At 38.7% G+C, this 13,347-nt stretch overlaps 1 protein-coding gene across 1 annotated transcript; it reads left to right on the plus strand.

Annotated features, from left to right (window-relative positions):
* The first annotated feature begins 5,582 nt into the window (after positions 1-5,582).
* Positions 5,583-11,803, plus strand: LOC121427151 (golgin subfamily A member 6-like protein 2). The gene is made up of 2 exons (XM_041623400.1): positions 5,583-5,670; positions 8,478-11,803. Exon 2 carries the CDS (start codon positions 8,493-8,495, stop codon positions 11,013-11,015), a length of 2,523 nt encoding a protein of 840 aa, XP_041479334.1. The 5' UTR covers positions 5,583-5,670; positions 8,478-8,492; the 3' UTR covers positions 11,016-11,803.
* Positions 11,804-13,347: the final 1,544 nt, after the last annotated feature.

Below are 13,347 nucleotides of genomic sequence, written 5' to 3' on the forward strand. Positions count from 1 at the left end.
TTCAAAGTTTCGCTTGTATTTAACAAAATAGTTATGTGAACGAGCCAGTTGCATCTAAATGAGAGAGTCGATGATGTCACTCACTCACTATTTCTTTTGTTTTTTATTGTTTGAATTATACAATATTTCAATTTTTACGAATTTGACGATTAGGACCTCCCGCGCCTGAAGCACAAAATGTTAAAAAACTGAAATTTCACGTGTTCAGGGAGGAATTAAACTTCATTTCACATGACAATGACAAGAAAATAAAAATAGTTCATATTTCAAATAATAAAATACAAAAGAAATGGGGAGTGACTGATGTCATCAGTTCCTCATTTGCATACCGACCGAGATGTGCATATAACTGTTTTGTGAAATGAAGCAAAACTTTAAAATGCCATAACTTTCTTATTTTACATCCGATTTTGATGAAATTTTCAGTGTTATGTTTGTTTAATTTTTCTCTTTTTATTCAAATCAAGTTTTTGTTGGGCTGGACTTGTCCCTTAATGAATGACTCATCATTGCGATTTCAGGGAGCGGAGCTACGTGCGAGGGGGATAGGGGTGGCCCATTCCCCTGTGATTTTCAAATAGTGATACGAAAAGAATAGATCAAGAAATAAAAAAAAAACGGCTAAAAGAAGAATATAAAAAGAAAGAAGTGTGTTGTGTAACTATTTTCCCTCTCCATGCTTACGTTAATTCACTTGAGTCATGCAGTGACGTCCCTTTTTGATCATCTTGCCCCTATATACACTGGCGCTGCCCTTGTAAAGGGGTCTCAATTAAGTAGCACATCGTTTCTATAACTTGTCTGCAATCATGGTATTGGCATTGTGAAACAAACTTTTCGACAGTGGCGAAAGAAGGTTTTTTAGAGTGGGGGTGGGAGGATGGTAGAATGTTTTGTAATTCCACTTGTTGTGTATCACTTTAAAAAATAGTTACCTTTATCATTTTGTGATGATTTTACTTTATATAGAGACATTAATAGCTATCCAACATGTCCAAGTAGACATTCATTTGGTTTTCATCTATTCACTCCGAAGAGTGCTTTAGCTCATAAACCTATTAGACATGTAGGACCTATATCATTTTTAATTCATTACCTTTTTTATGTAAAAGGTGTATACAAATTTGTGACAATGTTTTATCATTCATTAAGAACATGAAGTATTTATTTCTCGGACTTTTTTTAATGATTTTTTTTTCAAATACTTTTCATAACTAAGGTCAATGATGATGATTTTTAAATCATTTTATTCAACATGGAAATTATATCTATATATACCTTAACATGATTTAGGGGCATTTAAGTTTGTGTTTTAATTCATTTTTTAAATTAAGAATGCTTATTTCGAGCCATGTTTTCGTTCCGATACGAATTACTTACCTACAATATTATTTAAGGGAATCTGCGCTTCAAACATATTTTGTTTATGCTTAATTCTTACAATGCTTAATTCTTACTATCAATATTAATGTAACACTATATTCTGTCAATTTAGTTTTGTTATGTTTGGTGAAAAATAAAAACAATTAAGCACACTATCGTAGCTGTGAAATACGATGGAGATGCCTCAGTGTGATTTCAGTTGCACTGTCTTAGATCAGCCCCCCCCCCCCCTCCCTGCGTAAACGATTCACGCCATCATTAGAATGCAATCAGATCTCCACCTAAAAATAAAATATCATTTTTCTCTAAGACGTGTTTCTGGCTCCAACACAGCATGCCCAATTTCTAATACTTTGTCATGGCGATATTGTTTGTATCTCCGACAATGTTGTTGTTGGTTTAATTTAACTGTAACGGAAAAAATAAGGCAATTCAGTGAAATTGGAGAGCTCTTTCCAAACTCTGCTAAGACCAGATCGCTCGGAGAATGATACGTTGTTTTGGCGGGAAGTTTGCTTTGTGGCCATGGCAACAAATACACGAGTTGAGTGATGCTGTAGGTTGCTCGCAAGAACCCGCTAGATCCCATCTCAAACTGAAATCTTACACCTTCTTGAATGGAGATTGAATTTCTTGTATGGATATATAGGCCTACTAATCACTCTTAAAAAGAAATAGCAAAAGGGAAGATGTGTTAAAAGTGGGCAAAATTATTGAATGATGGAGAGAACGAGTGGAGAAACCAAGCAGAATAATAACGGGAAAATGGGATAGGTTTGAAAAAAATAGGAAAATTAATGAGGAAAGTTGGGAAAAAGCTGGGGATCAACAAAATGATTAAAAAAAAGAAATCACAGAAACACTTCTAAAGTTGGAAGAGAATACATTAACACAAGGGGGTTGGTTTGTCGGTTTCGGGACTTTCGGGAAGTAAGAAGAAAACATTTAATGCTCGTTCATGACAGCATATAAGCTTCTAGAGATCCATTATTTTCTATAAATGTTTATGATGGTGGATTAATCTCGGACTCTGAAACAGGGGGTCGTAGGTTCGAATCCCAGCCATGGCATAATTTCCTGAAGATATTGACCCAAAATGCTCTGCACGAGGTAAATGGTATCGCAGGAAGAAGTTCCTCGAATAGCTGGGAGCATCGGAAGCGGGATTATATAGCTGGATTATAAAGGAGCGCCTTGAGCACATAATTACCTTATTAACAATAAGGTGAAGAAATTGACATTACGGTTGTTTATAATCGCGAAGAAGGTTGAGAAAAATGCAAATACAAATTCAGTTTAATAATTATTTGAATACTTTGAATCTTGTGATATTGAAAATGAAAGAAAAATAAGGTCTTTCCGAAGCGTATCAAAAATGTCAAAATCATAAATAAAAAACCAACACAAAACAAATAAACAAAATGACCAAACAAACTGAAATGATAAAAAACAGGAGACAAAAGTTAATCAAATAAAGAGTGAAATCAGTAACGACAAAGAAGAAAAAGAAATAAAAACAAGAATGCATTGACTTTCAGAGTTTTCTACATTTCCTTTTCTCTTCTTTTTTTTCCTGCTAAAATGAAGGATGTATATCGTTGACTTTCTCCGTTCTTTCAAACAATTATATTTTGGCACAGGTTTAATCTTCTTTTTGGGGAAACTAACCACGCTCATTCCCCTTCACTCGTCAAAGCATTAGTCGAAATGCCTAATGTGAAAAATAAAAACAAAATGATAAAGGAACATGACATGCAATAATTGAATTATTATTCAAGCAAGTGCCCTTGAAAATGGAACTTCCTCTTTTAAACATGCGAGTGACAGATTCATCTTGAATTATTTCCCCTCTCCCTCCCTATGTCCCCTCCCCTTCCCTTCCCTTCCCTTCCCCCTTCCCTCCCCCTCTCCCCCTCCCTCTCTCCTTCCCTCTCCATGTCTTAACTTTCGCTTTCTATCTCTCCCCTCTGTCCCCCTCTTTTTATCTCTCTCCCCCATCTCTCTCCATATACATATCTCTCCTTTTCTCCCTCTTTTCCATCTGTTGCTGTCTTCACGTCTGCCCTCATCCCCATCCCTCCCCCTCTTTCCTTTTTCCATCTCCATCACTCTCTCTCCCCTTTCTCTCTCACTCTTCTTGAAGTTCAAGATCTTCTGGCCCAGGTCTCCTTTTCGAAGATACCTTATTAGGCAACATGTTTTAGTCCCTGCTTCCGCTGTAATCAGAAAATAAATCATCAAGAGATGAAAGATCCAAACTCTTATTGGTATGTTCAGTTATTGTATTGGGCATATCAGGCAGGTGCTAAAAAAAGGGAGTTGGCAGTGTCGGTATGTACTTTAAGAAAATGGGGATAGAAAATGGCGCATGTCCATAAAAAAAACACTTTCTCGCGGATCGACTCATCCACCCATGCAAACTATTAAAAAGAACTAAAGATTTTACAGAAGACAAATTAAAAAAAACAGATAAAAAAAGATAACCAAATCATTCTGCCAATTGTTAAAACAGGAAAGATTTTCTACAATTTTACAGAATAGGTCTGTTTTAAAAAAGGGAAAGGGTTACAATGAATGTGTAAGGTTGCATACACCAAATACCAATTTTTTTTATTTTACACAAATGCATGTAAGATTACACAGTGCAGTAAGATTACAGGTGTTCTCGAGACTCAGCTGCAGGAATTTTTGTTTTTAAGTAGATATAAGATAAAAAGATAATAACAAGTAAGCCTTATTGCAGGTATATGGAGAAATTCACCATGACGTCACACATATCATTTAACTTATTTATGAATATTTTTTTTAGTAATGTGACATCATTGCGAGTGGCTCCTCTATTGTTTTGCATATATTTGAATAATTAGTTCCATTCATTTCAATCTATATATAGGTTGATATATGTTGATATAATCGATTCCATTAATTGCAATTTATAAACAAAGTTATAGACAAATTATTTTATTTCATGGAAGCATGGTGGAATTAACGCGTTTGATATTTAATCTATGTTGGTAGAATCATTCAGGATTAATCTTTAAAGGGAAATCGTAAGATATACGTGACGTCTTTGACGGGATGTTATGAGAGGTAAAGCGTTTTCTTTTAAACATGAATCTTATATATTTAGATGGATTATTGTGAAAGTTTGTCAATATTTTTTTTCAGCTTTCATTAGATACGACATGACGGTCACGGCGCATTTCGCTCCTTATTTTAGATTCTATGTAAGATGAAGCCCATTGGAAAGAAAAGAACAGAGAGTCAAACAGTGTGTTCACATAGTCCACTATGTGAACACAGATGTGATTCATGCTATTAAAATACTCACATGTAACAGTGTAGAGATAATGTCACACTGTGGACACCTCCACAGTGTGTCTGTGTTAAAAGTGAGGTGACATAGCGAAACACGTGAAGGTGTGACACACAAAGTTGAAATGCTTAAATCTAACAGTATGCAAATGATTTCACACTGTGGAAACCTTGAGAGTGTTCGTGTGTTCACAGTGTGTTCATAAAGTGGGGCGATTTTAAATGAAATTCAACAGTGTGAAAACAATTCCACACCTTGGATGCCTCGAACAGTGAGCGTTTTCGCAGTGTGGTTCACATGGTGGACTCTCTAAAGATGCGATTCACAGAGTATAAAATGCTCAAATGTAACAATGAGAATTTTATTTCACATTGTTTTCCACACCATGGCAAGACCACCGTGTGGGACACACTGTGGCAATGACATAAAGATGGGGGGCTTGTGGACAGAGTGACCACTAAAGGTTTATCGACCTAGAAAACAAGGAGAAAAAAGAAAGAAAATGGCAAACATTTTCGCTCACTCATTTCACTTTTTTTTACTCATTGCGCTACCTTTTACCATGTCTACTGCAGTAAGGAAAGTACACCCGACCTGTCGTGAAATTAAAGAGGAGGTTCTAACAATATTCCCCATCACAGTACAGTATCCCTTTACTTCACCATAAATTTCAAAGAGAAACAAAAGCCGACCCCGAGATGTAGAAAATGTTTTGGACGAATCGGTGACGCACCTCCGCGTCAATCAACTGATTCAGCCAACCGCGCTATTTTGCCTTGAGATCGTTCAACTTCTCTTACGTGAGTCGCTGATAAGGGGAGGGGCTGAGATGGGGCGGATAGCACTGACATGAATATAAATAGATGGGTCTTAACAGTCCTCCTATTTTGCTGGTCTGCTGCTGATTTGGAGGGGTTTCTTTGATTTCCCTCGTAACCTCAACTTTTGCTTTATTTCTTGTCAAGTTAGCGGTAAGTGAAAACTTTATCCTATTTTATTGACGCGTGTTATAAGTTTTAGCATATTTCTAATATTCATAATTTAAGTTTTCATATGAATTTTGGAATGTTTTGTATAAACATATATTTTTGGGCCCTTAAAAATGCGATGTTTCTCATGAACCATGAACCATCAAAACGTTCAAATGACTGTTCTATCCATAAACCTTTCATTTAAAATGATAAGAGTGATAGTTGAAAGTGTGAAAAGTTCTTAGTTTGAATAAACTATTTTTATTGCATTTAAACATCTTCTAGCTAATATTAAATTTAGAGATCTTGATTGGTATTTGACAACTAAGATTATACACTGCACTGCCAAATAAGACATCAAAAGGTTTTTTTTACTTGTTGAAAATAGATGTTAATAAGGTCTTTTTGAGCAAATAATCGACAGGAACATTTTTCATAAATTCAATGAATAACTTCTGAACGGATATTTAAGACAAATTTTCACTTTACAGAGGTCACAAATGGTAAACTTTGAGAAAATATAGACAGGAATTTTATTGGTTTTTTTTAATTTCATCTTTGCTTCGTTAGTATTATAAATCATCTAATATTCGAAACCCTCACATTTATAAAATCTTACTCCTCTGCTTCCTCCGGTTCCACATTTTAAATCATAATCGCTTCTGAATTTCTTAAACATGCTTTTTAAAATACATTAGCTTTAGGTAAAATGAAATAAAAACTCAGATATTTTGATGATCAAAATGCTGTTTTACATCATGGGAGACAATGTTGAGCGAGGAAACCTATATTGATGATAATGAAGATGATGACGACGATGATGATGATAAGAATATTCATGATGATATTAATAATGACATTGATATTGCTACTACTGCTAATAATAATGATAATAATAATAATGATTACAATAATAATCATACTCATGCATGCCTTAATGGATCGATCTCTATCTCACACGAAAGTTGTGTAAAATATTTGCGCATTTATGCTTGTTTTATAAAGTTAATTACATTATGTAAATAATGACAATATATAATACCATTGGTATTAATGAATAAGCAACATATTTGCTTTTTTAGTCCAATTTGACGACAGGATCATTTTTATTATCGTTATTGCTTTTGTTGTTCATGTTATGACATGTTATCTTAATTCAAGTTTCTTGTTGTTGCCACGGAGATACCAGCACCGTAATTCCATGGTGTTACCACTGTTTTCGTTAATACTTTAATTTGAAAATTATCAGTTTTAACAGTATTCATTTAAATATTTGTCTTGCAATTGTTAAATTTTCATACTGTTTATGTGGGCTTTTGAAACTGTAATTTTACCAAACCTACTCAAATGTGAAAAGGTAGCTGACGGGAATGGTACTTAATATGATTTTTATAACAAAGTGACAATATTATATTCATTTTGCCAAAAACCCCTCATGAGTACCCCTCCCCTTGATGATATATTAAAATTAAAATAGATTATTTTAAGGTGTACGGGGGGAGCAAGATACCCCTTCTCATTGGCTTGCTAAAAGTTCGGGGTTTTTGCAGAAAAGAATAGGACGAATTAGAACAACAGTATACGGTAGCATAGGGAGATCAGAAAAAGGAAAAAAGTCTTGGAAATATCTTAATGCCGAAAATTGATATCTCCCTTCTTTTAAGAAATGACGCAAACCATCAAGTCTGATCCTGCACGTGTATCCTAACCTTACTGCACGCTCAAACAAAAGTTATCTCTCTATAGAGATTTGTATTTCATTGAGGCAAATTTATGCAATAAAATGGGAGTACTAGAAAACGACCCCTTTGTTTTGAAGTCTGATAAAATTTCAAAGTTTAGTTTTTTGTCCGAACGGGAAACACCTCTTTCCTTGGTCAATCCCATCATAATGATTGTGTATGCCCATCCGAGTGATCACTGTTCTTACAGTCGGATTCCTTGATCATACAAGCCCAGCTGCATGAAATGTGAAATAAAAGTAATGTAGGTACGAGGAGAACAAGAGAGCCTCGGTACGATATTTTACTTCTATTCGAAAAAAGGGGGGAATGGAAACCTTGAGCACTTTTTAAGATAGGGAGGGAAAAGCGCCCAACCACTTATCTGCACAATTCTGCATGCTCATAATTTTTACACATCAAGTTCATTTCTTATCCTGAACATGCTGAAAGGCTTCAACAGACTTTATGATGAAAGCTTCCGCGCTTCGAGCGGGTGGGATGAAGAAAACCCCTCGTCGGATGGGAGTCGGTGCAAACACTAGATAACTCGTTTGGAAGTCAAAGCTTCACAACATTAATTTCCATTGATGAACTCGTTTGGGATTTGGGGAAATGGACCCCCCTTCTCTTGCCAGTCGCTAAACATTTTGAGGGGGTTATTACATAACTGACTTTTTCAACTTCAATACTTTAATCGAAATCATTTGATTTTTCATTTGATTCATTTGATTTGATGGTTTTTAATGGGGGATACAAGCGAAGACTATCCTTTTGCTGAACTATTGTTTTTTTTTTAAACCACATTCAAATCGCCTCAGAATTGATAGTTACTTGCTTTTTTCTCTATACCTACCTTTACCAACGGTAATTATTTGATTATTTTTGCAAAGTTAATGATAATTATGCCGTCGAATTTGTGAAAGTGAATCGCGTGATGAATTGCAGATTTGCCCATCAAGCTCAGGGTCGTTTTCTTCATTTCGCGGATTATTCAAGCAAAGAACTTTAATATATATTATGTAGAGTCACAAGAAGATAATGACTTTCCTCCTCTCTTTTCATTATTTCCCTCTAAATTTACAGGATTTTCGAGCAAAGATGCGAGGGCTTATCATCCTTGCCATTGTTCTTGTTGCGACCATCGCCCCTGCAACTTGCCAACGACCATGGTGGAGAGGGCAGCCCATCAAGCGACTTGGCCAGGGACAGCAACAACAGTTCCGGCCAAACGGCCAACGTCAGCAACAATACCGTCCCAACAATCAGTGGATGCAGCAACAAGACCCTGAGGCTGCTCAAGAGATGCAAGAGCGAATGGCAGAGCAGGCGGAACAGGAGGCCGAAGCCGCAGAGGAATTGCGAGAACAAGAAGAAGAGCGTGCACAGAAATTACAGGAACAGCAGGCAGAAGCCGCTGAAAGGGAAGCTGAATATGCACAGCAGATGCGAGAGCAGCAAGCGAAATATGGACAGCAAAATGCCTTCGCCGCACAGGGAATGCATCAGCAAGATACAGAAGCAGCACAGGAATTAGCGGAAGAAGAGGCAGAAGCTGCGGAAGAACTGCGGGAACAACAGGCCGAAGCTGATGCTGAAGCCGCACAGAATATGTATCAAGGTGAAGCAGGACAGGAGATGGAACAAGAACAAGATGCTGAAGCAGCACAGGAACTGGCCGAACAAGAGGAAGAAGCCGCTCAGGAATTAGCAGAACAAGAGGCCGAGGATGCAGAAGAAGCTGCCGAACTAGAAGCGGAAGCAGCAGAAGCTGAGGCTGAAGCAATGGAGGACCTTCAAGAAGCAGAGGCTGAAGCAGCAGAAGCAGAAGCTGAGGCAATGGGTGAGCAGGGTGAAGCAGCAGAGGGAGCGGGAGAAGGACAAGGTGGAAGCTTAGGGACATCATTCTCATTCGGAGGTAGCAATTATGGCCCGTCCATGGGAAGCGGGTCAGCTGGTCCATCATTTTACGATCCCACAGGAGGATTTGGTGGCTCTGGGGGGTCTGTTAGCTTTTCATACGGAGGGTATCAAGGTGCATCTGGGGGACAAAACGGGGGACAGGGTGGAGCGACGGGAGCTACAGGCGGAGCAGGAGGTGGGGTTGGAACGGGCCCAGGAGATATACCAGGAGGTGGAAACATTGGTTCTAATGGAGCAGCAACTGGAGGAGTGGCGACTGGTGCAGGAAATTCACCGACAAGTGGGGTAAACACTGGAGGAGCAAACGGTGCCACTGGAGGAGCAAACGGTGCCGCTGGAGGAGCAAACGGTGCCGCTCCAGATGGAGCAGCAAATTGGCCATCAAGTGGAGGTAGCAACGGCGTAGGAAGTGGAGGAACCACCTCAAATGGAACAACTTCGAACGGAGCAACCAATCCAGCAAAAGGGGGAGCTACCAATGGGACGGCAAATGGAGCTACTGGAGCGACGGGATCAACTGGAATGAATGGTAATGGAGGGGCAGGTACTCAAGCTACAGCTGGAAACTCACAGGGGCCAAACAGTGGAAATTCGATCCCTTCCGTTGCTGACGGAGTAGGACAAAGCATCGGAAGTTCATTTACAGAAACAACCAATGTCGGTGCCCGTAATGAGCCAAATATAGCATTTGCACCGGCTCCTATTGCACAAGCACCAGACCCTCAACTTACTCCGGCCGAAACAGCTGCATTGGACAATACGTACATGGACAAACATCTTTGTGGTGGATTCCTTGGCGCCAATGGAATTTCAGGACAGAAAAGTCTCGCTGTGCTTGCACTTGACTATGCAGGAATGAAACAAGCACTCAATCCTTGTAATGTGCCGAAGAATGGACGAACAACCGGGCGCACTCCGGTCAATATCGCTTTCCGCTCTGGTATGGAGACCCACGGTCAGGATCCTGCATCTGCTGTCCTTCGTGATCTTCCAGGTATGATCCAACGATATGGACAAACTCCGCGTAAGGTCCACCTCTTCTCTTGGCACATGCCATCCGAACATGCTCTTCGCAGCCTCCTCACAAAGAAACGACGAGGGGGTCTTACAAACGTAGAAGTGGCTCTAGGATACGTTAAGGAAAGCAAAATGGCTCTCTTCAGCGCCCTTCTCGGTGACACCACATTCACAAATCTATTGGGTCAACTCCAACAAGCCGGTATTAGCGTAAACCGCGTCTGTGACACTTGCAGCCAGATTGCCAACATGACCAACTGGGAACGCAAGCGCCAAGGACTTGTCAATGGGGTCGATGTATTCGACCAGCAGGCCGGACAGTGTGGACCCGTAGCTGAGGTTCCTGCAGCTGATCAACTTGCCCTCGGCACTCCCCAATGCAAGAGCTTCCAGGAATCCATGGGATCTTGCGTATTTGATCAGCTAACTGCTGCCTGTCCTTGGCTTCGACATTCGCAAGGTGCCAGCGAGCAACCATTGACATCCATCATGGAGAGGTGGTCCACGGAATGCGGAAAGAACCTCTCCTGCTGGCAAGAAAAGGGTGGTTACTTGAGTTTCCTGGCACGCTCTGCAGCCAGTTGCCGCATTTCCCAATACGGCGCTTCTTCGGCTATAGGTCAATGTGTGGGGGCAGCACAGAATGCACCTCTTGACCCAGCGCCACCTACACCTTCTATGTAGAAAGGTCGATATACCTGTTGATAGAGGATTTGATACACTGATATATTCCTGGTTATGATATGATGAGGAATGGAGTTATGTACATATACAACTTTTGTTCTTGTTCATAATCAGTAGGATTACTGGAATGCTTTTCTTTAATCCCTTCCGTCTCTCTGTATCAGGATAAATGACCTTTAAGGTTCTTTATGATAAATTAGACAGAAGATTCCACAATGTATTTACCATTTCTTCTGTATATGCGATCTTTACTGTCTTTGTTGAAAAGGTAGCGTTGATCTTCTTTTGCAAAATTCTCAGTATTGAAAGTGGTACACCTTCCTCTTGTAAAGTTTAGAAGTCGAAAATCAAACCACTTGCTATATCCTAATGATACAATCCGCTAAAATACCGAAATTATGCCTTCCAGTGTAATTATCATTGCCCTATTCACCAGAAAATATATATCGAATTCATTGACTTACTCCGACAACTAAATGTTCTCAATTTTTATACATATATAATACTGCATGCCTTGTATCGGTTCCGACTTTCGTACTCTGAATATTGGGTCCACAAACCGACCAGCTTCTTGAACTCGTCTTGAAACAAATTACTTTATCAAACCTTTATCTAGCATGTCTAAAAGTCAAAAGATCCAGCCAAATGGTCTAGTTTACTGTCGATGGTAGGTGTGAGAATTTGCCGGAAAATTCATAGGAACATATATATTCTGTGAATTGTCTTACATACATTTTTTTTATTTCAGTGACTCTCGATTTAGAGAGGAAGAGGCAGAGGAGTTCCGACACTGGCAAGCAAAACTAAATTTGTACCCCTTTTACTTCCAATCCCGGGGGGGGGGGGGCGCTTCAATTCACCATTGGATACCATGCGCGACCATGGGGTCTCGAAAAGCACCCTAAACACGTAATTTCTATATTCTGAAAATGTACCCCTTAACAAGTATTGGCGTGTGAAACCCTACCCTTAACAAGTATTGGAAACAAAACGATCCTCTTGGCAAATATTCCCTGAAATGAACCCCTAAACAAGTACAGGAATGTGTTATTGTTACGGGTCCTTTGGTCGTCGGCTTTACCTTATTTGGTTTAGTACGACCCCACCTTCTACACCTCGCTGAAATCGGACTCTAAACACGAAGTGTTGGGGCAAAAAGGAATCCTTTATAAAGCATTTTAATTTTGTTTTATCATCCCCGCAAATTCAACCCTAAACACGTAATTTTCCTAGCGAAATAGATACCCTTTTTTATTATTTTTGTGTTTTTGACACCCTAATCACGTTACGTACGTAACGTGCCCTATCGTGAAAAAGACATCCTTTTTACGTGTTTTTTGGGTCGCGCATGGTATCCAATCGTCAATGTAAGTGCCCCCCCCCCCCGGGCTTCCAATAGCTCATTTTCCAAACTTTAGTACCACCTCCCCAGGATGTACACTCCCAATGATAAAACCAGCCTACACCCTTGATTTCGGTAATATATTGGAGAAATACCGTCAGTCTCTTCTCCCCAAGAACTGTACTTCAGAATGGACCTTTAGCATTCAAAGAAGGCCTCCACAACCTCCAACTATATCTAATATTAAGACGTATCTAACGTTTAATTGGACTGTGCTCTGTTTTTAATGGAAAAATGCACATTATAGATGTATTATTATGATTATGACCTGTCTTTACAAAACACAGAAGATATGCACACTGTTCATGCAATGTTATGACAGAAATCACGAAGTACCAAAGTTTGAATAAATATCGGGTAAAATAAACTGATTCTCCACTGTTGTTGTTTTGTGGTTTATTTTGGGGAAAATAACTGAGAAGAGCAAGATTTTTATCAGCGTTAATAAAAAAATGCATTGACTCTGACTCCGAATGTTGCATCGAGAGTTTGAATATGTTTTCAATTCAATCGTTTGTATAATATAAATTGCAATAATGCGATCTTTTATCTTATATAATAATTGAATAGCTGAGTGAATAATGTTTACATTAACGGTATCACTGAGTGGATGATTAAATGATTAAGCTTGCGATTGTCCAATGGTCCAATGAGGAATAATTATTGTTTGCCTTGTTGATTGATTAATAAATTTATCGATCGATATAATGGGTGATTGATTGGTAGGTTTGATGAATGACTAATTGATTGACTCTTTGATAAATTGATTTCTTAATTGATTAATCAATCGATACATTGTCTGTTTCACTAATTGATAATTGATTGATTGATTGATTGATTGAATGATTGATCGATTGATTGATTGGTTGATGGATGGATGGAGGATTGATTGAAAATGTCGAATTGAACATCTTTAATGTGTCACGATTG

Source organism: Lytechinus variegatus, chromosome 14 (assembly GCF_018143015.1).
Source record: "Lytechinus variegatus isolate NC3 chromosome 14, Lvar_3.0, whole genome shotgun sequence".
Taxonomy (NCBI): Eukaryota; Metazoa; Echinodermata; class Echinoidea; order Temnopleuroida; family Toxopneustidae; genus Lytechinus; species Lytechinus variegatus.

Bases quoted from the DNA above. Each gene is read 5' to 3' on its own strand.
- LOC121427151 (XM_041623400.1), top strand. From the start codon at position 8,493: ATGCGAGGGCTTATCATCCTTGCCATTGTTCTTGTTGCGACCATCGCC.